This window comes from Microtus pennsylvanicus, chromosome 11, assembly GCF_037038515.1.
Source record: "Microtus pennsylvanicus isolate mMicPen1 chromosome 11, mMicPen1.hap1, whole genome shotgun sequence".
NCBI classification, from domain to species: Eukaryota; Metazoa; Chordata; class Mammalia; order Rodentia; family Cricetidae; genus Microtus; species Microtus pennsylvanicus.
The window spans coordinates 15,410,432-15,434,624 of NC_134589.1; the positions used below are offsets into that span (position 1 = coordinate 15,410,432).

At 42.7% G+C, this 24,193-nt stretch overlaps 1 protein-coding gene across 1 annotated transcript in view; it reads left to right on the top strand.

Moving 5' to 3' along the window:
- Positions 1 to 5,498: 5,498 nt before the first annotated feature.
- The window catches only part of Ern1 (endoplasmic reticulum to nucleus signaling 1), a 91,067-nt gene continuing 72,372 nt past the window's right edge, over positions 5,499 to 24,193 (top strand). Inside the window, exon 1 of the mRNA XM_075990343.1 lies at positions 5,499 to 5,718. Coding sequence (XP_075846458.1) covers positions 5,659 to 5,718 — 60 coding nt within the window. The 5' untranslated portion in view covers positions 5,499 to 5,658. The remainder of the gene's footprint in view (positions 5,719 to 24,193) is intronic.

A 24,193-nucleotide genomic window follows, 5' to 3' on the forward strand; every position in this document is an offset into this window, starting at 1 on the left:
AACTCTGGAGGTCAGGCTTGACAGCCAAGTGCCTATACCTCTTGATCCATCTCATCTTGACCTTTTTTTTTTTTTTTTTTGGTTTTTCGAGACAGGGTTTCTCTATGGTTTTGGAGCCTGCCCTGGAACTAGCTCTTGTAGACCAGGCTGGTCTCGAACTCACAGAGATCCGCCTGCCTCTGCCTCCCGAGTGCTGGGATTAAAGGCGTGCGCCACCACCGCCCGGCTCATCTTGACCTTTTAAATGGGAATCATTTAATAAGACCCCAGAAGGATTGTTTACTGTCTATTTTCTGGACTTTACATGGACAGGTCTATTTCAGAGAAGCCCTAATATATTTCAGTTTTCATATTTCAGTGATGCCAGCTTTTGATTGAACATAAATAAAAAGGTTTTTTCAGGCTGCATGTGACTGTGGAGCAAGATTCTGGCAACTCGGCCATAAATCAAACACCAGCGCTTGGCAGTCAGTGGAGAAGTGCACAGGCGTGTCGGCTGCTTAAGCCTAAGGACAGTTCGGTGGCGCGGAGATTTCGAGAGAACGTGTGGCAGGGCAATCAAAGCCTCAGGACAAGATAAATATTCCTACCTGGCTCATGTTCCGTGGACAGTTCCTGTTTGTTTCGGAATCTTTAAAACTGATTTATGAGTCAGATTGAGGTCACCCTTTCTTTTTGTGCTCCATCTGCTACCTTTATAGGGTCACTGTGACATTTTTGAATTGTCAAAGCGTTCCAGTACAGACCTCCCCCCTCACACACACTTTCTGTTTTAAGGTAGTGGTTCATGTAGACCAGACTGGCATCACACTGACTATGCAGTCGAAGTTGGCCTTGAACTTCTAGCCCTCTAGCCTCCCTCCTGAATGCTAGCGTAACAGTTCTGTTCCATCACCCCAGCTCCAGCCCCTAGATTTATTATGTTGGAGGAAATGTACAGGAGAAGGAATATGAAAGCAGTTTTTATATGTGTCTGTGTGTACACAAGTACAGATGCCCACAGAAGCCGGGGGTGTCAGATGCCCTGATAGGGGTGATGGGAATTGGCCTCGAATCCTCTGGGAGAGCAGAGGTTGAAGTGCTAAACCATTTCCAGCCCCAAAGCAGTTCTTTCAATCGAGCTTAAAAAACAAAACTTAAAGAAGTTTCTTACTGTGTGATGTGAGTATGAGTGTGTACTGTGTGATGTGAGTATGAGTGTGTACTGTGTGATGTGAGTATGAGTGTGTACTGTGATGTGTGTGTACTGTGATGTGTGAGTGTGTACTGTGTGAGTATGAGTGTGTACTGTGTGATGTGAGTATGAGTGTGTACTGTGTGATGTGAGTATGAGTGTGTACTGTGTGATGTATGAGTGTGTACTGTGTGATGTGAGTATGAGTGTGTACTGTGTGATGTGAGTATGAGTGTGTACTGTGTGATGTATGAGTGTGTACTGTGTGATGTATGAGTGTGTACTGTGTGATGTGTGAGTATGAGTGTGTACTGTGTGATGTGAGTATGAGTGTGTACTGTGTGATGTGAGTATGAGTGTGTACTGTGTGATGTGAGTATGAGTGTGTACTGTGTGATGTGAGTATGAGTGTGTACTGTGTGAGTATGAGTGTGTACTGTGATGTGTGTGTACTGTGATGTGTGAGTGTGTACTGTGTGATGTGAGTATGAGTGTGTACTGTGTGATGTGAGTATGAGTGTGTACTGTGTGATGTATGAGTGTGTACTGTGTGATGTGAGTATGAGTGTGTACTGTGTGATGTGAGTATGAGTGTGTACTGTGATGTGTGAGTGTGTACTGTGTGATGTGAGTATGAGTGTGTACTGTGTGATGTGAGTATGAGTGTGTACTGTGTGATGTGAGTATGAGTGTGTACTGTGTGATGTGTGAGTGTGTACTGTGTGATGTGAGTATGAGTGTGTACTGTGTGATGTGAGTATGAGTGTGTAGTGTGATGTATGAGTGTGTACTGTGTGATGTGAGTATGAGTGTGTACTGTGTGATGTGAGTATGAGTGTGTACTGTGTGATATGAGTATGAGTGTGTACTGTGTGATGTGTGAGTGTGTACTGTGTGATGTATGAGTGTGTACTGTGTGATGTGAGTATGAGTGTGTACTGTGTGATGTGTGAGTGTGTACTGTGTGATGTATGAGTGTGTACTGTGTGATGTATGAGTGTGTACTGTGATGTGTGAGTGTGTACTGTGATGTGTGAGTGTGTACTGTGATGTGTGAGTGTGTACTGTGTGATGTGAGTATGAGTGTGTACTGTGTGATGTGAGTATGAGTGTGTACTGTGTGATGTATGAGTGTGTACTGTGTGATGTGAGTATGAGTGTGTACTGTGTGATGTGAGTATGAGTGTGTAGTGTGATGTATGAGTGTGTACTGTGTGATGTGAGTATGAGTGTGTACTGTGTGATGTGAGTATGAGTGTGTAGTGTGATGTATGAGTGTGTACTGTGTGATGTGAGTATGAGTGTGTACTGTGTGATGTGAGTATGAGTGTGTAGTGTGATGTATGAGTGTGTACTGTGTGATGTGAGTATGAGTGTGTACTGTGTGATGTATGAGTGTGTACTGTGTGATGTGAGTATGAGTGTGTACTGTGTGATGTGTGAGTGTGTACTGTGTGATGTGAGTATGAGTGTGTACTGTGTGATGTGTGAGTGTGTACTGTGTGATGTATGAGTGTGTACTGTGTGATGTGAGTATGAGTGTGTACTGTGTGATGTGAGTATGAGTGTGTACTGTGTGATGTGAGTATGAGTGTGTACTGTGTGATGTGAGTATGAGTGTGTACTGTGTGATGTATGAGTGTGTACTGTGTGATGTGAGTATGAGTGTGTACTGTGTGATGTGAGTATGAGTGTGTACTGTGTGATGTGAGTATGAGTGTGTACTGTGTGATGTATGAGTGTGTACTGTGTGATGTGTGAGTGTGTACTGTGTGATGTATGAGTGTGTACTGTGTGATGTGTGAGTGTGTACTGTGTGATGTATGAGTGTGTACTGTGTGATGTGTGAGTGTGTACTGTGTGATGTGAGTATGAGTGTGTACTGTGTGATGTGTGAGTGTGTACTGTGTGATGTATGAGTGTGTACTGTGTGATGTGAGTATGAGTGTGTACTGTGTGATGTGTGAGTGTGTACTGTGTGATGTATGAGTGTGTACTGTGTGATGTATGAGTGTGTACTGTGATGTGTGAGTGTGTACTGTGATGTGTGAGTGTGTACTGTGATGTGTGAGTGTGTACTGTGTGATGTGAGTATGAGTGTGTACTGTGTGATGTATGAGTGTGTACTGTGTGATGTATGAGTGTGTACTGTGATGTGTGAGTGTGTACTGTGATGTGTGAGTGTGTACTGTGATGTGTGAGTGTGTACTGTGTGATGTGAGTATGAGTGTGTACTGTGTGATGTGAGTATGAGTGTGTACTGTGTGATGTGAGTATGAGTGTGTACTGTGTGATGTATGAGTGTGTACTGTGTGATGTGAGTATGAGTGTGTACTGTGTGAGTATGAGTGTGTACTGTGATGTGTGTGTACTGTGATGTGTGAGTGTGTACTGTGTGATGTGAGTATGAGTGTGTACTGTGTAATGTGAGTATGAGTGTGTACTGTGTGATGTGAGTATGAGTGTGTACTGTGTGATGTGAGTATGAGTGTGGGTTCGAATGTGCTACAATGCACAGGTAGGGGTCAGGCGGCAACTTCCGAGAGGTTCATCTCTCATTTCACCAGCAGTTGTGGGGATCAAAGTCAGGTCATCAGACTTGTACATCAAGCATTTTTATCTGCTGAGTGCGAGCCATCTCACTGGCTCCAAGCTTTTTTATTTGGAAACCCGAGCATATGGGTCTTAAATGTCCTGCTGTCAGCTTGCAGTCTGGACATGTAATCAGTCATTGAAGAGTTCCTCCCCAGTTCAGGGCTCCAGTGTTCCACGCTGCCTGGACCACCATGCCCAGAAGGGTTGGAGCCTCTAGTGTGCTCCCCCGCCAATCCCAGACTTATTTGCATTGAGACATGTGGATAACACTTCAAATTGTGTCTGCTGCTTTCAAAACTGCCAAGATTCCCCCCTCCAAGCTTTATTCTGCAGTGTGATGGGAATTGCCCCGGGTGTGTGTGTGTGTGTGTGTTGGGAATAGTAACTTTCACTCCAGGATTTGGTTTTCCTAGGGACAGTTATGTGTATTATAGTTGGACAGAGTTGACCCAAAGTACACACAGACTGGACACTTAGTGTGTCCCCTTCTACACAATCATATACACTAATTCTTTGCCGTTTTTTTCTAGGATTACATTTTTCCTCAAAAACTTGAAAATTACCACAGGCTGTCAAAGGACCAAGATGGGGAAAAATTAGAGAATTTGTCCCTGCTTCCCTCCCTCAGTGGTCCCATGTAGCCCAGGCTAGTCTCAAACTCACTATCTAGCCAAGGGATTACTTTGACTTTCCAGTTCACCTCCAGAGTGCTGGGATCACAGGCGTGGCCAGCACACCCAGTTTTTCCAGTGCTGGAGAGGTAGCCCAGCATTATCAACTGAGGTACACTCTCAGCGACTCCCTTTTTCTACTGGAATAAAACCGAAGCTACTTTTTCCTTGTGCTCTGAATGTTAGTGTTTCCTATTATAAACAAGTTCTGCCCTCCCTCTTCCAGCTCAGTGGAGGGCAGCTTGGGACCCAGTGACCAAACAACTTGTAGGACTCGTTAATTCTGATTAATAACCCACAACCCTTAAATAGACCTTGGAGTCCTCAGCCCACCCACACCCTCTCTAAAGAATTGTGACACATGTCATCTCAAGCTTCACCAGGCCACATCTACAAAGGTCACGTAAACACATATGCACAAGGAGCCACATGATTTCCTTCTTACAATTTTTGGTGAATGACTTGGCTGTAGTTCATACCGAGGGGAACGGATGGCTGCGGGACATGAATTGGGGGGGAATTCCTGAGGGCAAGGCAAGAGAAGGATGAGACCTTCGGGCTGGATTAGCCACAGCTGGAGGACCCTCTGCAGTGAGGCAACGGCTCGGCTCGGGGCAGCGGCTGAAACCCTTGCTTCAAAGGTCGCCTAGGCAACCCTAGCAAGTGGTTGCTGGTAGCAGGGAAATGGAGAGCTGTTGGGCAGCCCCTTCTCCCAGACCAAGCCTGGTGCCACGCGGGTCCTTCGTCGGGAGAGTGGGGCCTCCGGTGGGGTGACAGATGTCAGTTTTCCTGCGGACAGGTTTATCTATTCGAAAGCACAGCGACCACAAAAACCGAAAGCCAAGGTTCTCTGGCCTCTGATGCCCAAGGACGCAAGGCAGCCCGAAGCTAGCCCCGCCTCGGTTTCGTTCTAACCTCACCCTCTCACGACCACCACGCCCCCAAACCATCGAAGGCTCCTCCCAATCCAGACAGTGACTCCGCCTTCTAAAGGCTCCGCCCCCCGAACCGCCCTTTAGCCCGCCCCGACCGGAAGAAGCCGCAGCACAAGGCACTTATAGGGCCGGGAATGGGGGTGTCGCCGTCGCCCAGTCAGCTCCGTGTCCTCCGTTCCTCCGCTTGTGCTGCGCTGTCGTCGCGGCACCCCCGCCCAGCCCTCTGTCCACTACGTCCCCAGAACCGGCCGGCGGAGCCCGGAGCCAGGGCCGCATCCCCGCCATGCCGGCCCAGTGGCTATTACTCCTGCTGGCGCTGCTGCTACCGCCGCCCAGCCCCAGGGTGAGTGACCGGGGGAGTGCGGCTCGGGGACGGGCGGGCTTGTGGCCGGAGGCGAGTCGCGCGGTCGTAGTGGCTGGCGTCTTAGCCGGGCCGCGGCGGCGGCGGCAGCGCCGGGAGGCCGGGCGCCTCGGTTGAGGCGACAGCGGGAGGCTTGGCGGCGGGGTGAGGCGGCCGGCAGTACACAGGCGTCCTCCTCCCCAGGCGCCTCCGGGGCCAGCGCGGCTGAGGCGGCCAGCGGCTCCGGGGCTCGGACGCGCGCGCGCGACGGCTCGGGACTGTCTCCCGAAGGCCCGAGCCCCGGGCACGCTGCCCACCTGCCCCGCCGTCTCCACAGGTGGGCGCCTGCTCTGCCGCCGGGGCCTCGAAGGACACCCGAAGCCGGGAGAAGCGGCTGGTGGCTGGAGTTTTGAATCTTTGCTCGAAAGTTTTTAAAAATGCGACTTTACGAAGCGAATGCAGCTGGGAATTGGGTACGGCTGGTTTTTGGTTGGTTGGTTTGTTTTGTTTTTTTTCCCAGCTGCTGGGCTCTGCTTACCTGCCCCGAAGGTTTCTTTGTATTCGGAGGCAGGGGGCTTCCTGCCAGTATTTTGGTTTGCTAGTAAGCTGTGGGCATTGGACCCTTTTAAAGACCCGATGTGTGGGCCAGAGTTGAAGTCACTTCAAAACTTAAAGCAGTGTCACGTGTGGGGCCGTCAGAAACGTCTCATCTTTTTGGGCCCGGTTTATATTTATTTGATTCTTTATCCACTTAGGGTTTGGACACTTTGGCTAAAGAGGACATTTTGTGGGCGGACATGGCCATTTTCATCTTATAGTTGGAAGAACTAAGGGCTTTTTTTTTTTTTAAGAAAAACACACTGTTCAGGATGTAGGCATGGCGCATTTGTACTGGTTCTATTTAATGACCTCTTTGAAGGTACCGTGTTCCCTTTAATACGGCATATCGTGTACCAGGTGTCCTGGTGGAGGGTTGGCATGTGTGGTGACCCGCGGGCCAGCCGCGTTGTTAACTCTGGCGAACTCTTTGAACTCTTATGCCTTGTAGGTAAATAATTGTGCTCACGGAGTAGCAAGAAATTAGAATTTAGAAACTATTGAAGTATTAAAGAAGGTCTGCTTTTTCAAATTCAAGGTGTTTTTTTTTCCTCAAAGAAAAATTTATATATATGCATTTTCATAATGGCAGACCGTAGGTGTTTTGGGAGGGTTGTTTTGTTTTTTCTTTCCTAATTAAAAAGAAAAAAAAATCTACTTTTCATTACTAGGATCACCAGGTTTTGAACTTGAACACTTCACCTTGGGCTATTTGATTGCTGCCTGGTATTTGCTCACAAATAAGAATATAAATAGAATGGCTGAATGTTCGATGTGGAAATTGATCATTTCATATTTTCATAGCGGATATATATGGTTTTCTTCCCCACAACTTTGTGTTTACTCTTCTTTCACTAGATTCTAGTGTTTTTGTCATTCAGCAACATAGGGTAAGGAGCCAAAAAATAACTTTATTTTAGTTTTAGTTTATGTCAGTATTTTCGAGTGTGCTCGGGAACCCAAACTTGTCAGAGTTCATGGGAAAGATTCCAGACCCTTATCAAAGGAGGTTTTACTGTAACTTTTTTAGATGAAAGGTCAGAATTTCACTTTTTCTTCTAATAAAAGATTTCAACTCCAAACATGGTAAGAATTAGTATTTTAAAATTTGAAGTTAGAGCAGAACTCGTACTTAGAGTAGGCAGCAATGATTTTGGGCAGAATGCAACAGCTGTTAGACAGACCTGAGTTTTAACTGATAACTTGCTAGCTAACTGTGTTCTCCGGCAAGCTATTTTTCTTTTTAGGGACTCCGTTTCCTGATGTGTGAAACGGGGACAGCTAGTGCTTGAGAAGGCAGATACCTTGCTCATAATAGATAATGAATGTGTGTTCTCTATCTCCCTGCAAAGTGCCTTTTACTCTACACCATCTAAGTGCTGTGCTATGCCTTCGCAGGGACTTTTTTTTTTTTTGGTACTTTGTTTTGATTGATGAAGTAGCTAGTACATTGGAAGCAATGCTGTGATTTTCTTTCAGAGTGTTTTTCACTGAGCCAGACACTGACTCATTATTGGTTGAGACACTAGGCTACAAGATCCAAAATGCAGTAATGTCCTTATTAGTAAGTCCTGAAGGCTGCTTTTGCCAATCCAGAATGTTTCCCCTTTTTTCCTACCTTATATCTGATATTAGTTAATTTTACATGGTTGCTACTTCACTCAGTTATACTCAAAGGCATGTGAGACCAAATGCTTTTGTTTAAAAAAATTAGCGTGTGGACGTGGTAGTATACACCTTTAATCCCAGCACTTGGGAGGCAGAGGCAGGTGGATCTCTGTGAGTTTGAGACTAGCCTGATCTACAGAGGGAGTTCCAGGGTAGGCTCCAAAGCTACAGAGTAACCTTATCTCGAAAAACAAAACAAAAAAATTAGCTCAGCTAATTTTTTATTTAGTCAGTATTTGGCTTGATGGGGGTCAAGAAAAAGACACTGAGAACCAAGGGCCATATGTGTAAGAAACATGATGTGCCTCTGAGAGATAAATCTCAGCCAAAAATGGCCTTGTTTATCATTTTTTTTGATAGTCATTACTTGCATGAATTATTCTAGTAGGAGACATGGAGTTATTTATTCTGTGGCTAGGAGTAGTTGCTTCATTGCTGATGATATCAGGATTGTTGATATGAATTTAAACTGTAGTTGTGCACACCTGCATGTTTTATTAATTCAGCTAGCTGCCCACAGCTTTCTTCAGCAAGATAGTGTTTCAGAACAGCAAGAAACTGTATATGAGACTTTCTCTAAAGAAAGAGCATTTATGGTCTGGAGATATGGCTCAGCAGTTAAGAGCACCCAGGTTCAATTTCCAGCACCAACATGGTGGCTTACAACCATCTGCAACTCTAGTTCCGGAGGATTCAACACCCTCACACAGACATACATGTAGGAAAAACACCAATGCACATAAAATAAAAGTAATTTTTTTTTTTAAAAAAAGAGTATTTACTGGTCTTATAGAGGACCTGGGTTTGATTCCCCAGCACCCATATGGAGACTAAGGACAGCTGTAATTCCAGTTTCATGGGATTCAACATCCTTTTCTAACCTCTGAGGCAACAGGCATGTATGTGGTACACATATACATACATGTTGGCATATATGTATATGTATATATATCAATAATAAAAATAAAATTTTTAAATTTAAAGATAGAGTATGATCCTGAATAGGAATCCAGTGAGCCACGTAAAGGTGTCTTCACACTGTCTGGTGGCACACTTTCACCTTCATGGATCTAGGGGAGGTGGTTGCTTCAGGTTTTCCATGCCATTTTCAGGTGAAGAATCATTGAATGTCTATTTAATTTTCGTTGAAATTCTCCTTGCGTTTGAGATATAAAGTCATCTGTAATTTTAGTATTTTGTGTGTGTATTTAGTTTTTTCGAGACAGGGTTTCTCTGCAGCTTTGGAGCCTGTACTGGAACTAGCTCTTGTAGACCAGGCTGGCCTCCAACTCACCGAGATCTGCCTGCCTCTGCCTCCCAAGTGCTGGGATTAAAGGCATGCGCCACCACCGCCCAGCTCTATTTTGTGTGTTATAATGATCAAATATTTTCCCCACAGAAATGATATAGAGGAGAAACATTTAATGTCATTTTAATGGATTTAGTTCATATTATTTTCAGATAATTTGAGCCTGTCACCTAGCCAAAATGATCAGAGAGTGGTGCTGACTTAAAAAATAGGGATGGTGACTCATACTCTGTGAATAAGGGTGTTGGTTGACTGTGTCTCCCGGATGCTAAAGATTGTGTTGTGGCTTTAGCTTTACCATATTCCACAGGCTCGCCTGCCTTAGAGTGACATACTGCAGAGATATGTGGATGAGTACACCCTACCCTCTGGGGAAAAGTAGAAATTAAAAGCAAATAATCATAAGGCTGTTACTTACATTTCTTCTTAAAATTTTAACCATCATCCATGTAAAGATTTGAGCGTTTGTATCCACCTACAGGTTGGGGGATGGAGTCCTGATTGATTGGGTTGGAAGAGCACTGAGCCATGGTTTGCCTAGCAGTTGCCTTGCTGGAGTTGTGGGGTTGTTTTCATTTTCCCAGATTTACAGGACAGGCGTATTGCCTTTTATTCAGCCGTGTATGTTAACATGGCAAATTTTAAAAAACTCAAGATGAAATTAAACCCCCTGTATAATCACTACAAATCAAACATCACCCCATTAACATTTTCAATAGCTTTGTGGAATGATAGTTCACTCATTAAAAGTTTAATCCTATAGTTTTTAGTGTATTGATAGAATTGTATGTTTTCCACAAATAATTTTATTCATTAGTTGTTACTCCCTTTTCCCACCTCAACCTCCTGGCCTCTACAGTACTAACCTGCTTTCTATCTTAGTACGTTTGCTCGTTTTGCATATTTCATATGAATGGAATCATGTAATACTTGTGTCTTAAAATTAGCTTTTTTGATCCATATTCTGTTTTTTCCCCCCGTTTATATAGAACAGTATTTCTTTCCTTTTAGTTGCAGAATAATATTTCTGTCTGTGGACACACCACACCTAGCAGTTGATGGCCATGTGGCTTATTTCTACATTTGGGCTTCTATGGAGGTTGCTAAGAACACTTAAGTGCTAGTTTTTCTTGGTGTAGAACTGCTGGAGCATGTGATAACTGCATATTTAACCTTTTGATGAATGGCCAGCCTCATCACTAGCTTACATTCTCACCTGCAGTGTACATGGGGGCACTCACCGTCTTTTCTTATAGTTCTCTAGTGGGTATGAGTGGTAATTCATTGTGGTTCTGATATGCATTATCTTGATATTCTTTCAGACATTTTTTTTCTGTGTACAAATTTACATAGATAATGTTTTTCTTTCCCAGACTGAAACCCAGATATCTCTCTCTCAGTAAATTTAATTCTGTAATATCTTACTGTCTTCATAGTACTTCTGAATAGATGTACCAAAGTTTGATCATTTAGATAATGAGGATTTATTTATTTATTTATTTTTTGAGACAGGGTTTCTCAATACCTATGGAGCCAATGAAACCAGTCCTAGAACTCTATGTCCTCAAACTCACAGAGATCCACCTGCCTCTGCCTCCTGAGTGCTGGAATTAAAGGCGTGCTCTACCACCACTTGGCCTAATAAGGATGTTTTAAATTTTGATATTGATAATAATATATGATGAAACACCTCATTGCTAAACTCTTGTATGTATCTTAATTGCTCAATTATTTGCTGGAAATAGTTTCTAGCACTGAAATTTGTGATTGTATGTATAGATTTATAGTTCTTTTCTGAACCTCAAGTACTGTTGGATATTTGTTTTAATTTTATTATTTTTATATGTACAGGTATTTTTACCTGCTTGTATGTCTTTGTACCACATATGTACCTTGTGCCTGCAGAGGCTATATCAGATCTTCCTGGAACTAGCTTTACAGACAGTTGTGAGCTGCCCTTTGAGTGCTGGGAATCAAACCCAGGTCTTAACCACTGAGCAATCTCTCCAACAGTTGGAGGTATTTTAAAGCACAGAATCAACATTAAATTGATAAGACAGCCATTTTAGAGTAAGCTGATTTCTTTAAGTTGAGTGAAAAATGTTTGGCTTATGTTTTCAGGATGAAAATAACGTTGGCGGTCTCCCTGACTCCTATGTAATTAAGCATTGCGGAGAACGGTGGTGCCTTATGCTGGCTTTTAAATAGCTCATCTCAGCTTTCTTTGCTCTGCAGTGGTTTCAGATCAGCTTTCTAGCAGATGCAGTCCCCACGAGCACTCTACAACTCCTCAGGGTAATCCTGTGACTTTAGTTTTGATGGTAGCCTGTCTCCTGCAGATAAGATTCTTTTTATTTGGTTATGAGACCATTTACAGTGTTGCCTGAAGATTGTTCATGAATCAAGAGGTAATGTATTAGTTGTCCTTTTGAAGACTTTTGTTCTTTTTATGGCTTGTTGGTGCAGCTATTTTTCTTAGGAAGATTAAAGTGCCAATTGATATTAAAGTTATTACTTTGAGTTTTTGTTGTTGTTGTTTTTTATTTTGCTTTATTTTCTTTCCCTACAAAAATACCTGAATCTATTTATCCGTAAGAATGTATTACTTTCAGAATAATTACTTCATCAGGGTCAATTTATATGTTATACAAATATGCTCCCCCCACCCCTGCTTTTCTTTTTTTTTTTTTTAACATTTTTGTTATTTATAACTTTGTAATCATGTAGTAACTTTAAACAAAATAACATTTTTTTTTTTTCTGGGACAGGGTTTCTCTGTAAATAGCCCTAGCTATCCTGGAACTAGCTCTTGTAGATCAGGTTGACCTCAAACCCAGAGATCTACCTACCTCTGCCTCCAGAGTTCTGGGATTAAAGGCATGTGCTGCTCCCGCCCATCACCTTTTTTTTTAATTGAGGAAGGGCATTTGTATAACCCTGGCTACCCTAGAACTCACTAAGTAGACCAGGCTGCCCTTAAACTCACAGAGATTCCCCTGCCTCTGCCTTCTGGGTGCTGGGGTTAAATACACGTGCTACCATGCCCAGCACCAAAATAACTTGTAAAAAAATTTTGTTTTGCCGGGCGGTGGTGGCGCACGCCTTTAATCCCAGCACTCGGGAGGCAGAGGCAGGCGGATCTCTGTGAGTTCGAGACCAGCCTGGTCTACAAGAGCTAGTTCCAGGACAGGCTCCAAAGCCACAGAGAAACCCTGTCTCGAAAAACCAAAAAAAAAAAAAAAAAATTTTGTTTTGTTTTGTTTTTGAGCCTTGATTTCCCTATGTAGCCCTGGCTGGCCTGGGACTCAAAGTGTAGATTAGGCTGGCCTAATCTAATTTGTGTGATCCTTTGCCTCTGCCTTTCTAGCCACCATGTTCTGCCCAAATAACTTTTCAATAACCCTAAAACAAAAAGGAATCTTTTAAAAATTACATGTATTTATTCTTAAGCCAGTTATCCTTACATAACTTAAAACAGTTCCCATTTCGTTCTAGTCTTCACTGAATATAATGTCTATGTGAGTCACACTGCAGCTTTGACCGCAACTATTACTTAGTTTGATTGCAGTTTATTGCAAACACTTGGATTAGATCTTTACTGGTTTATTGAAATGAAACCCACCCTCAGATCATTAGCACTTTCTATCACTTCGGGGATTCACGAGTATAGTTTTTGAAGTGAGTTTCTTTAAAGTTCTAGAAATATTTTGAACTGTAGTAGCATATATGAATAAATGTGTAGGCTCCTGGGGGCACTAGGATCAGTCTCAGCCATCTCATCCAGTCCATCAAGAGTACAGTGCTGGTCCTTTCCGTGACAGCGGGGAAACATTGAAGGTTTGGAGAGTGAAGTTTAGGCAACTGCCACCTCCCAACTCCCTCCTAGGTACAACCCTTACCTCTCAGGTTGAAACCCTTACCCTCCAGAAAAACAGATTAGGAAGCCAGGGCCAGAGAGGTCTAGGAATCTGTCTTAAGTTGTATGTGAGTGGCAGAAAAAATTTTGAACCGGATCCTCTTGCTTTTCACTGGAAGCTGTCTCCTGACCCTTTGCAGTTCTTTGTCCTGGGACTTATGTTAGAACTCATCAGTACAGCTATCCATGTTAACCTGAGGAGTGGACTGAGGAGGGTTTGGAGAAGGACCATCTGGTAGGCTTGTTGGTAAGGTGGAAAATGCTTACTTAAATGGTGTATATTCTTCCCACATGAGCTGTGACCTGCTACCCTGTGTTGTGTGGAGCTTCAGCTTAAGCTAGGCATACTGCCTTCATCTGAGAAACTCTTGTCAAGAGTTTTTAGTGGCCTGATCCAGCTCCAGAGGGTTAAGATCAAGAGGCCAACTAAACCAGATTTGCAGTTTAAGCTCATTTCTTTGAGGGCTAATAATATCCGAGCAGGTGCATGTTTTTCAGTAACTTCTCGCCTGGTAATATGTCTGAAATAGCAAAACTGAAAACTTGTCTTAGAAGTCCTTAACTAACTTCTTATTACCAACTCTGCCAAAGCCTTCACCAGGAAACCTTGAAGAGACAGAACTGTCTCTGCAGAAGCCCCACCTCCCAAGCAGTTCTAACACCCGGGAAGTGGGCCTGCAATGACAGGAAAGAGTGAGGACCTGACCATGGCAGTGACCCTTGGGCCCTTGTACCATAGAGAGACTCAAATTAGCGTAGGTGAAGAGTATAACAGGGGGTTGGGGAACAGGAAGGTATCCTGTTGTGTGTGTGCTGATTGATTTGTGCTAGAGCCATAGGCAACCCTGCTTTTCTTTTTTTTTTCTCCTTTATGGAGTTTAGCATGTGGTGTTAGCCAAACCCACTGTAGTGTAGGCACTCAGCAAATACTCATTGAATTTCCCTTTCAGGTTCATTAAGAACAATAAAACAGGCTAATTTTTAAAAAAAATTTATTCATTCATCCTCCCTCCCTCCCTCCCTCCCTCCCTCCCTCCCTCCCTCCCTTCCTTCCATCCTCTCTTCTTTTATTTGAGACAGGGTTCTCTGTGTAGTCCTAGCTATCCTAGAACTCTCTCTGTAGACCAAGCTGTCCTCAAACTCAGAGATCTGTCTGCCTCCACTTCCTGAGTGATGGGATTAAAGGTGTGTGCCCTCATTGCAGGCTGTGCCACCATTTCCCATTTCCGAGCACAAGGGACAATTTCAACTTCAAGCAAATGGCTGGTGGATTTCAAGGGTAATGATAGAGAAAGATGCCACTTTGGCTGTCTCTATTCTATAATCTTTTTTTTTTGGTGTGTTTTTTGTTTGTTTGTTTTTAGTTTTGCTTTTTGGTTTTTTGACACAGGATTTCTCTGTAATAGCTCTGGCTGTTCTGGAACTCTCTTTGTAGACCAGACTGGCATCAAGCTCGCAGTTCTGCACAGGGATTACCTAAAAGGCCTCTATCTGGGGTTTAAGACATCTTTTTAAAATATGCCCAGAGATTTTGATTTCCTTCATCTGGGATAGTAGCTGGGCATGGAGCTTTAAAAGTTTCCTAGGTGAGTCCAGATGACTAATTTGAGTTCAGACTAGGAAGTACTGCGGCAAGTAACACATCCTTGGTACAGCTGTGGCCTTCTGTGCAGATGTTCCTCTCACACCTGCAAGGCCCCTCAGGAGTCACAGGCCATTAATATTAAGAAAAATGGTTTACCTTAGTCAACAAGCTCCTCTGGCTCAGCCAGAGATCAATGGCAACATCAAGTTCTGGGGATCTGACAGCACTGTTTGTTCAGAAATGTAGGATGAAATTCAGTTTCCATGACAAACACTCCTGAGACATAGTCAAACAATTGTCCTCTCATCTGAGATGGGGGAGGAGAGATGTTCCACTGAAGAACAATGTGGTTTTGAATTATAATTATTAATTAGCCCACTAACTAAGGAAATCATGTTTAATACAAGAAGATGATCCTGGGTCAAGGGTCATTTTTTTTTTTTAAATAGTGAAACCTCACACTAAGTGAAGGATGAAATGGACTGATCACCACCATTATTAACATGATGGAGTTTGGCAGTGGAAAAACTAGATCTCACTGCTGACATGAGGAGCTTATGTAGATGCAGCATACTCTGCATAGATAGATAGGTTGTGTCTATCTACCCAAGCAAATGTTCTGAAAGCCCCTCTAACCGAATAAAAATACACATTATCGTTGAACTCCTCTTAAAGATTACAGACTAGAGACTGGGCAGTGGTGGCACACGCCTTTAATCCCAGCACTTGGGAGGCAGAGGCAGGTGGATCTCAGTGAGTTCAAGGCCAGCCTGGTCTACAGAGCAAGTTCCAGGACAGCCATAGCTACACAGAGAAACCCGTCCCCCAAAAAAAAAAACAAAAAAAAAAACAACAAAGAACAGAAGAGGCATTTGATCTCTTGGGACTGGAGTTCCAGATGGTTGTGAGCTATCATATGGGTGCTGAGAACCAAACTAGGGTCTTCTTCAAGAGCAATAAGGTATCTTATTCACTGAGCCATTTCTCCAGCCCCTAATTTAATTTTTTGAGACATGGTCTTTCACTCAAACTTGAGGCTTATTAATTAAGCTAGGCTGACTGTCCAGTAAGTCCCAGGGATCTGCCTGCTCTGATGCCCCAGAATTGGGATTATAAGTGCATGCCACAGTACCGGGTCTTTTACATGGTGCTAAGGATCAAACTCAGGTCCTTGCCTTTGCATGGCAAGCACATTACTGACAGAGCTAGCTCCACAGCTAGTCAACATTTTCTTTTGTTACTTTTCAAAAACAGGTTAACTTAAGAGCCATAGATGCTTATTTTTTGAGCACAAACTGTTGAAAATTGCTATTATTAGCATTATCTGATAGCTGACCTTCTATTCAAATACACTTAATAAATAACTGAACTGCAAGAAGTCTATACAGATTTTTTAGTAATAGTTTTTTTTAATAATTTATTTTTATTTCATGTGCATTGAACATGAAGGTGTTTTGCCTTCATGTATGTCTGTATGAGGGTGTCAGGTCCTCTGGAACTGGAGTTATAGACAGTTGTGAACTGCCATGTGGATGCTGGGAATTGAACCCAGGTCCTCTGGAAGTACAGCCAGTGCTCCTAACCACTGAACTATTTCTGCAGCCTCCTATAGATGTTCATTAGAAGGTACCTAACACTTATTTTTGCTTTCTTTGTTTATTAAGAGACTTGAAAATTAAAACAACCCAGATTTCCAGGTTCTCTCACCAAACCCTGACAAGTAAAACATCCTTGTGATATTAAAGTTTGCAAGCAGGAACTTCATAGCAATAATGAAGTAGCTAAGGAAAGTGGGTGAAAGGCATTTATGGAGGGAGTAAGTTGGGTCCTTAAAGTACAAGAGTGAAGCATGTACTTTCCTAGAAGTCCATGTGCCAAGGACATAGCTATGTCCTGTGTTTAGTGTGCCACTACTCACAATAGCCATGGTAGGCAATCAACCTAGGTGTTCATTTGTAGATGAACAGATAAAAAAATGTGTCATGTATACACAATAGAATGCTATCCAGTCAGGGCTGGAGATATTGTTCAGTGGTTAAGAACTCTGATGCCCTCTTCTGACCTCCACAGACACACTTGTGGCAAACCAATACGCATGCAGGCAAGACATTCATACATATATATTTATGTATGTATAAAAAATATAAGTATGAATATTATCCAGTCATGAAAAAAAATGAAATCCTGTCACTTGTGATAATGTGGATGGAGGACATATATTAAGTGAAATAAGCCAGACATTGACAGATGCCATGTGTTCTTATTCACATATTCAAGCTGAAGACATTGATCTCGTAGAAACAGGTAGTAGAATAGTGATTATCAAACACATGCCTGTAATCCCAGAACTTGGGAGGCCAAAACAGGAAGCCTGTTCAAGACAACCTGAGCTACATAGGTTAAGACCCCATCTCAGGGGAAAAAAGTAAACGTACCAGAGGCTGACAGGGGAGAGGGTGAAGAAGATGGAGAGGGCAGGTAATTAAAATATAGTTAGTTACTGGTGAGATGATTCATTAGGTAAAGGCACTGACTACCAAACTTAATGACCCGAATTCTATCCCCAGAACCCACATGATGGAAGCAGAGATCTGACTACTCCACATTATCCTCTGACTTCCACACATGTGCCCTGGCACATGCCCCTCCTCCCAAACAAACAAATATTTTAAAAATATGTAGTTAGGGAATTAGAAGGTGTTTGGTAGCACAATAGAATGTAGTTAGTGATAATCTATTAAAGATTTTGAAATAGTTGGAAAGGATTTTGAATGTTTCTTTTTAAAATTTAATATCTTTATTTTTATTGTATGAATATTTTGCCAGCATGTATGTATGTTTGCCTTGTGTATACCTGGTCCCTGTGGAGGTCAGAAGAGAGCATCAGGTCCCTGAAACAGGAGTTACAGGCAGCTGTGAGCCATGGTACAGGGAATCCAACCTGGGTCCTCTGCAAGAGCAGCCAGTGCTCTTAACTGCTTAGCCATCTCTCCAGCCCCAGATTTTGAATGTTCCTAACATTCAGAATGATACATGAGATGATGGATATGCCAATTACTCTGACTTGATTGTGGCATATTGTATAGGTCTTAACATACTGTGTATACATCAGTACATACATTTGTTTTGTTTTTCGTTTTTGGAGACAGGGTTTCTCAGTGTAGCCCTGACTATTCTGTAATTCACTTTCCAGACCAGGCTGGCCTCGAACTTACAGAGATCCATCTACCCTGCCTCCTGAGTGTTGGGACTAAAGGCATGCACTACACTGCCTAACCTATTCTATTTATTTAAAACATTGTGTAGGGATAGGAGATGTCTCGGTGAATAAATTAGCTTGCTACCAATCCTGACTACCTGAGTTGACTCCCTGGAACCAACATGGTAGACGGAGAAAACTGGCTCCTGAAAGCTGACCTTTCCTCAAAAACCGACTTCTACGTATGCATGCACAGACATACACTTATACATACTAAGTAAATGTTGAAAATGGGTTTTGTTTAGTTTTTAAATAAGAGGAACATGTAGAGCAGGAGAGTAGGGAGCCTGGTGAGTCAGTGGGTGTGTTTCCATCAAATAAGGCTCAGCTTATTTGGAAGACTCCCGAAAACACAGGATTTTTCCTGAGCACTGCTCCTAGCACAACACTCTGTTAAACATCACATCACGTAGTGTAGGAGTCAACATGCAGGTCTGTACTCCAGTTTGTTTCTTGTCTGTCTCATCTTCTGGAGAAGTGGTGGCAACAGTTTTCAGATTTGAAAATCCTAAGCAAATCCAAGAGCTCCCTCCCATTGTTGATTTTTTAATGGTAACAAGAAAAAATTAAAATTAGAGAAATTCCCCAACAGTTTCTTGATTTTTTTTTCTGATGACTCTGTTTCTAAATGTACATGATGTGTGCGTGTGTGTTTTACATTAACTAAAATTAAAATTTTTTCCTACTGTAGTAGCATCTGTAACATCACCAAAGAAGTTAAAATACTTCTTTGTTGTAAAACCAGATTTGAAGAGTCTCTCACTTCAAAGGTACTGTTTGCTCTGCTTAATCCAGCAGTATTTCCCCATAATTCTGTTGGGGTCATTTTCTAATTGTCATGGTCTGGTCTGGTTATACAAAGAAGAAAACAGTTTCCTTGCACAGACTGATTAAGACATTTATCTATAGTTTTGCTGCTTAACTAACAGAGAATCAAACCATGGTTTCTTCTAAGACCAGCCCTATTCCTGCTCTGAGGGCTGAGTACTTGGAAATCTCTAGAGTTCTTAGTGTGTGGTAAAACTCAGTCCCTTATCTGATCTGTGGTTGGAGAGAAGGAGGGTTCTCCCCTTAGGTTTAGATGTGGATGCTTTAAGAGTATATACCTTGTGCTTACAGCTAGAAATCAGCCTCTGGTCCCTACAACATTTTAGTTTTATTATTTGTTTTAGTTTTTTTTTTAATTCTTTGGTATTTCTTTCCCTACCCTAAATCCTAAAGTGAATCAGATAATTACTAATATCCAGTGTTGTAATATTTTGAGGTAAGTGGAGACACCAGGGCGTGGCAGGGAAGGATTAGGAATGACTATGTTTGAAGGCATCAAGATTTCTATAGCCTCTATGTGGATTTTGATGGGCTGGGGTTAGAAGCATGACAGCAAAGCCTGAGGAGAGGCGAAGTCCTAGTAAGTTGTGGGTGCTCACACGCAGAACTAAAAGGCTCCATCCAGCCCACTCTTTTCCAATAGACCTGAACGCTGAAGCCAGTGGTGGTGGCACAGGCCTTTAATCCTAGCACTCATGAGGCAGAGGCAGATGGATCTCTGAGTTCCAGGCCAGTTTGATCTCCAGAGCAAGTTCCAGGACAGCCAGAGCTGTAACATAGAGAAACCCTGTCTCCAAAAACAAAACAAAACAAAACAAAAAAAGAACCAAAAACTGATTCCTGGATAATTGGAAGAGCCCTGCCCAGAATCATCACCCCCCTCTACCCCCCAAAATCATTAAGCATATGCCAGACTTGTAGGGCTATCTCCAGACCTTGGTGTTTTGTTTTGTTTTTTGTTTATAAGGCTGGTCTGACTCTGTACCATCGGCTGGCCTAGAACTACTGTGTAGACCAAGCTGTCCTCAAACTCACAGAGATCCTCCTGCCTCGGTCTAATGAGTGCTGGGATTAAATATGTACACCACTACACCTAGCAACTTTGGATTTTTTTTGAATTTTGATTTTGAGAAGGTTATTCACAAGTTTTGGAGTCAAATGGACACAAGCTAGGCACAGGAATGTGAGGGCCTGACCTAGAAAGGTAGGGAACTTTGAAGATAGGAATTGCTCTGGGCAGGGATTGGTGATGTTGCCAAGTCAACTGTCAGGAGGCACCATTATGGAACATGCTTTTGCATTGTCTTACATAATTCCTCTGCTAGGTGGTCAGCTCCTTGAAGGCAGGAGCTTTTGAAGGAGTAAGCTTTGGGGGTTCTACATAACAAGCCTCTTTCTGTACTTGTGGAGGATAAAAACAAGGGCCCAGTCTGAGAGTGGAGTTGAAATAAACGAATTAGCAAGTAAAAGAAACCGAAGAGTCAGCCAACAGGAAGTTGAGTGAGGCAGGGAGTGCCTGGAAGAGATTGATAAATCCTGCAAGTCCTTGCCAGCCTCCTTGAGTAATGAAGGTCATGATTCAGTGACTTATCTTGGTCTCTAGGGTTCTAGATTTCTCTCTATTGTAGTAAAAGTCACCCTAGAATGGGTACAGGTACTGTGGAGACAGATGGGGTGACTCGAAAGAGAGGCTTAATGGTCATTCTGATCACATGTGATGGGGCTGGTTAGAGAATACTCTTAGACTTGGGGTCGTAGAACGTAAACCTTGAGTTTGGGTTCACTGGAAGCCCTCTTTAAGCTTTCCCATGAGGTTTTGCTGTGTAACCCCAATAGTCAGCTATAAACCATCTATGCAACATTAATGTAGTGTAATGTAATATAGTATCAGTTAAAACATGAGGAAGGACCCCCACTATATGCCCACAGATTATCTGTGTTTGATGTGTAGACTGCTTCACTGTTCAGGAGTGGGGTTTTCCTTCTAGGTCTCTTTTGTTGTATAACAAACAGCCTATGGTCCTGCTGCTTCTGTGGGGGTGTCCATAGTTAAACAGCGAACGGGACATGTTAAGTTGATTCTGGCCTTTGTGGCTCACTCTGTAAGTGCATGTTCCAGTTTCTGCTATCTTCTCTAGCCCTATCTATTCCTGTTCCCTGTCCGGTTTCTCTCTCTAGCCACACTGATCCTAGAGGTCCTTAAACGTGGCAAATTATTTTCAATCTCGTAGCCTCTGCACAGGCTTTGTCCACTGCCTGGGTTCTTCCTTTCTTGCTATGGCTATTAACTCAAAACACTTTTGAACCAAAATCTCTACCCTTCAAGCGCAACCCATCCCATCAAAAGACCAGATTTCTGTTACTCTTCTGCGGCTTTCTGTCTCTTTCATAGTGCTTATAGCAGCTTGTCGCTTTCTGTTTGTGATATTGACTGCTCTGACTCTTTAATGGATAGTAGATGCTGTGAGGGCAGGAGTCAGAATCTCCTTTTTTTTCAAGATTTATTTATTTAATGTGCACTTGCGTTTTGCCTATATATACTCTGTATGAGAAATGTCAGATCCCCTGAAATGGGGACTACAGACAGTTGTGAGCTGCCATGTGGGTGCTGGGAATTGAACCCAAGTCCTTTGGAAGAGCAGCCAATGCTCTTAACCACTGAGCTATCTCTTCAGCTCCCAGAATCTCTTTTGTAATGATTATTATTGTGTTTTTTTAATTTTGTGTGTGTGTCAGAGGATGACTTGTGAGTTGTTTGTCTGCTAACACTATATATAGGTTCCAGGATGGAACTCAGGTCACCAGACTTAGTAGTAAGCTTCTCTACCCTCTGAACCACTTTGCTAGACCCTTCTTTTACATATATATATATATATATATATATATATATATATATATATATATATATATATTTATATTTATATTTATTTATTTATTAAGTATTGTGTCTGTGTATATGCCTGCACGCCAGAAGAGGGCACCAGACCCCTCTACAGATGGTTGTGAGCCACCATGTGGTTGCTGGGAATTGAACTCAGGACCTTTGGGAGAGCAGGCAATGCTCTTAACCGCTGAGCCATCTCTCCAGCCCCGACCCTTCTTTTTTTATTTTTTTTGAGACAGAGTCTCATGTAGATTAAGTCTATATTCTGGCTATATTCTGCCCTGCTATAGGAAAAAGCAGCTTTATTCATTAACCAATAAAAGCAATACATATACAGAAGGACATTCCATATCCAGGCACTACATTGTACTAATAGATATTTGTTGAGTTATTCAGCATCGTCAGAAAATGGTATGACTGGGCATGGTGGTGCACACCTTTAATTTCAGCACTCAGAAGCAGGCAGAAGAGGCAGAAACAGGCAGATCTTTGTGAATTTAAGGACAGCCAGGGCCAGGGCTACAAGGAGAAAAGAGAGAGAGAAGAAGCAAAAGTAAATGATATACTGTATCTAGATGGTTGAAGTACAGTCCCAGGATGTAAAATGGGAGTGACATCTGGTGAGAATCTTTTCACTGCTTAAACTCTTCCTCAGACATCACAAAGTAAACACATTTTCTTCTTCCCGTCCTCTTTCCAGCTTCTCTCTGGCAGCACCATCTATTGTACTGTTGCTGTCTGTCCATGAGAGATGGGAGTAAACATGTTTAAGACAGAGTGGATAATCAGGTTTTTGAGTTTTATCTACTTTCTACTGATATCCTTGGCTACCACCAATATTCTTTGTTAAGTGTTCTTCATTATATTTATGTAATTCTTGTTTTGAAATTCTTTATTTTTTTACTATTTAATTAATTAATTTTGAGACAGAAATCAGGTGTATCCCAGACTGGTTTTAAACTCCTTTGAACTCTTGAACTTTCCACCTCCACTTCCCAAGTGCTAGGATTATAAAAAAGTGGTACTGGAGCTCCAGCCTGGAGCCTCATGCATGCTAGGTAAGCACTGTACCAACTGAGCCACATCCTCATCTACCTTGAAATTCTTAACATTTGTTTTGCTTCTTAGCATTTAGAGAGATATTAATATTTCTCAGTTTTCAAGAGGGAGAAAAGCAAAACAAAATGTAGAAACTTAGTGTCCTTGCCTCACTGTGCAGATACCCAAGGACCCAAAGAAGTTAGCAGTAAGGTTGGATGGCCTCCAGAGTACACAGAGCCTGGCTGGGATGGTGACCTTAGGAAGAGAAATGCCAGGGGGTGGGGGTGAGGATTGGGCCTGTGCACAGAGAGTGTGAAAAGTATGTTCTTCCTCCACCTCCTCCATCCCTGCCCTGAACAGCCATTTTTTTTTCAGGGGCAGATTCTGTTACTTGGTTGCTGGAAAGACTTCTTTTTGAACCTAGAGACTGCTGTCTCCCTGTGGGTACTCCTTCCTGCTTCTGTTTCCTGCCCACCACTTGATAAGCTAGAGAAGGCAGTGGTGCTCCACGCCAACTGGCTCCTCTGGCTTTGTTCTTTCATTTCTTCATTTAAAAGTCACAGGTCTATAGTTTTGTTAGTTCCAACATAGTCTTCCAAGCAGTTTTTATGCTTATCTGTCTTTGTCTGAATATGTGAGAAAGCTATATTGAAATTAGGGAATCTGATGTTATTGTGTGTGGGGGTGTGTGTGCTCATTTGTGTATGCATATTTGCATGTGCATGTATGTGTGGAAGCTAGATGTCAACATTGAGTGTCTTTTATTGTTCTCCAGCATATTGTTTGAAACAGGGTCTCTTAGGCCGGACGGTGGTGGCGCACATCTTTAATCCCAGCACCCGGGAGGCAGAGGCAGGCGGATCTTTGTGAGTTCGAGGCCAGCCTGGTCTACAAGAGCTAGTTCCAGGGCAGCTAGGTCTGTTACACAGAGAAACCCTGTCTTGAAAAAAACAAAAAACAAACAAACAAACAAAAACCTGGAACTCACTGTTTTGGCTAGATTGGTTGTATGCCCCCTAGTACTGGTGTTGCAGACATGGATTGCTATACCTGGCTTTTATTTTTACATAGGTGCTAGGGATCTGAACTCAGATTCTAATGCTTGTGCAGAAAGCACTTTACTCACTGAACCACCTCCACTGTGCTCCCTACCCAGAGACAAGTTTGAGCCAGGGTGGCTCAAACTCACTATGTTACAAAAGCTGGATTTGAATTTGTCCTCCCTTCTTTAGCTTCCAAGTGCTGAGATTACAGGCATGTGCCATCACAGCCAGCTGGTAAAAGACATTTTACCACAAGAAACATCAGTGTTTGATATCTTCCGTTTGCGTGAGCATCTTATTCCTTCTAGTGAAACAGTCATAACTTACTTTGAGAGGCCCTTCAATTTA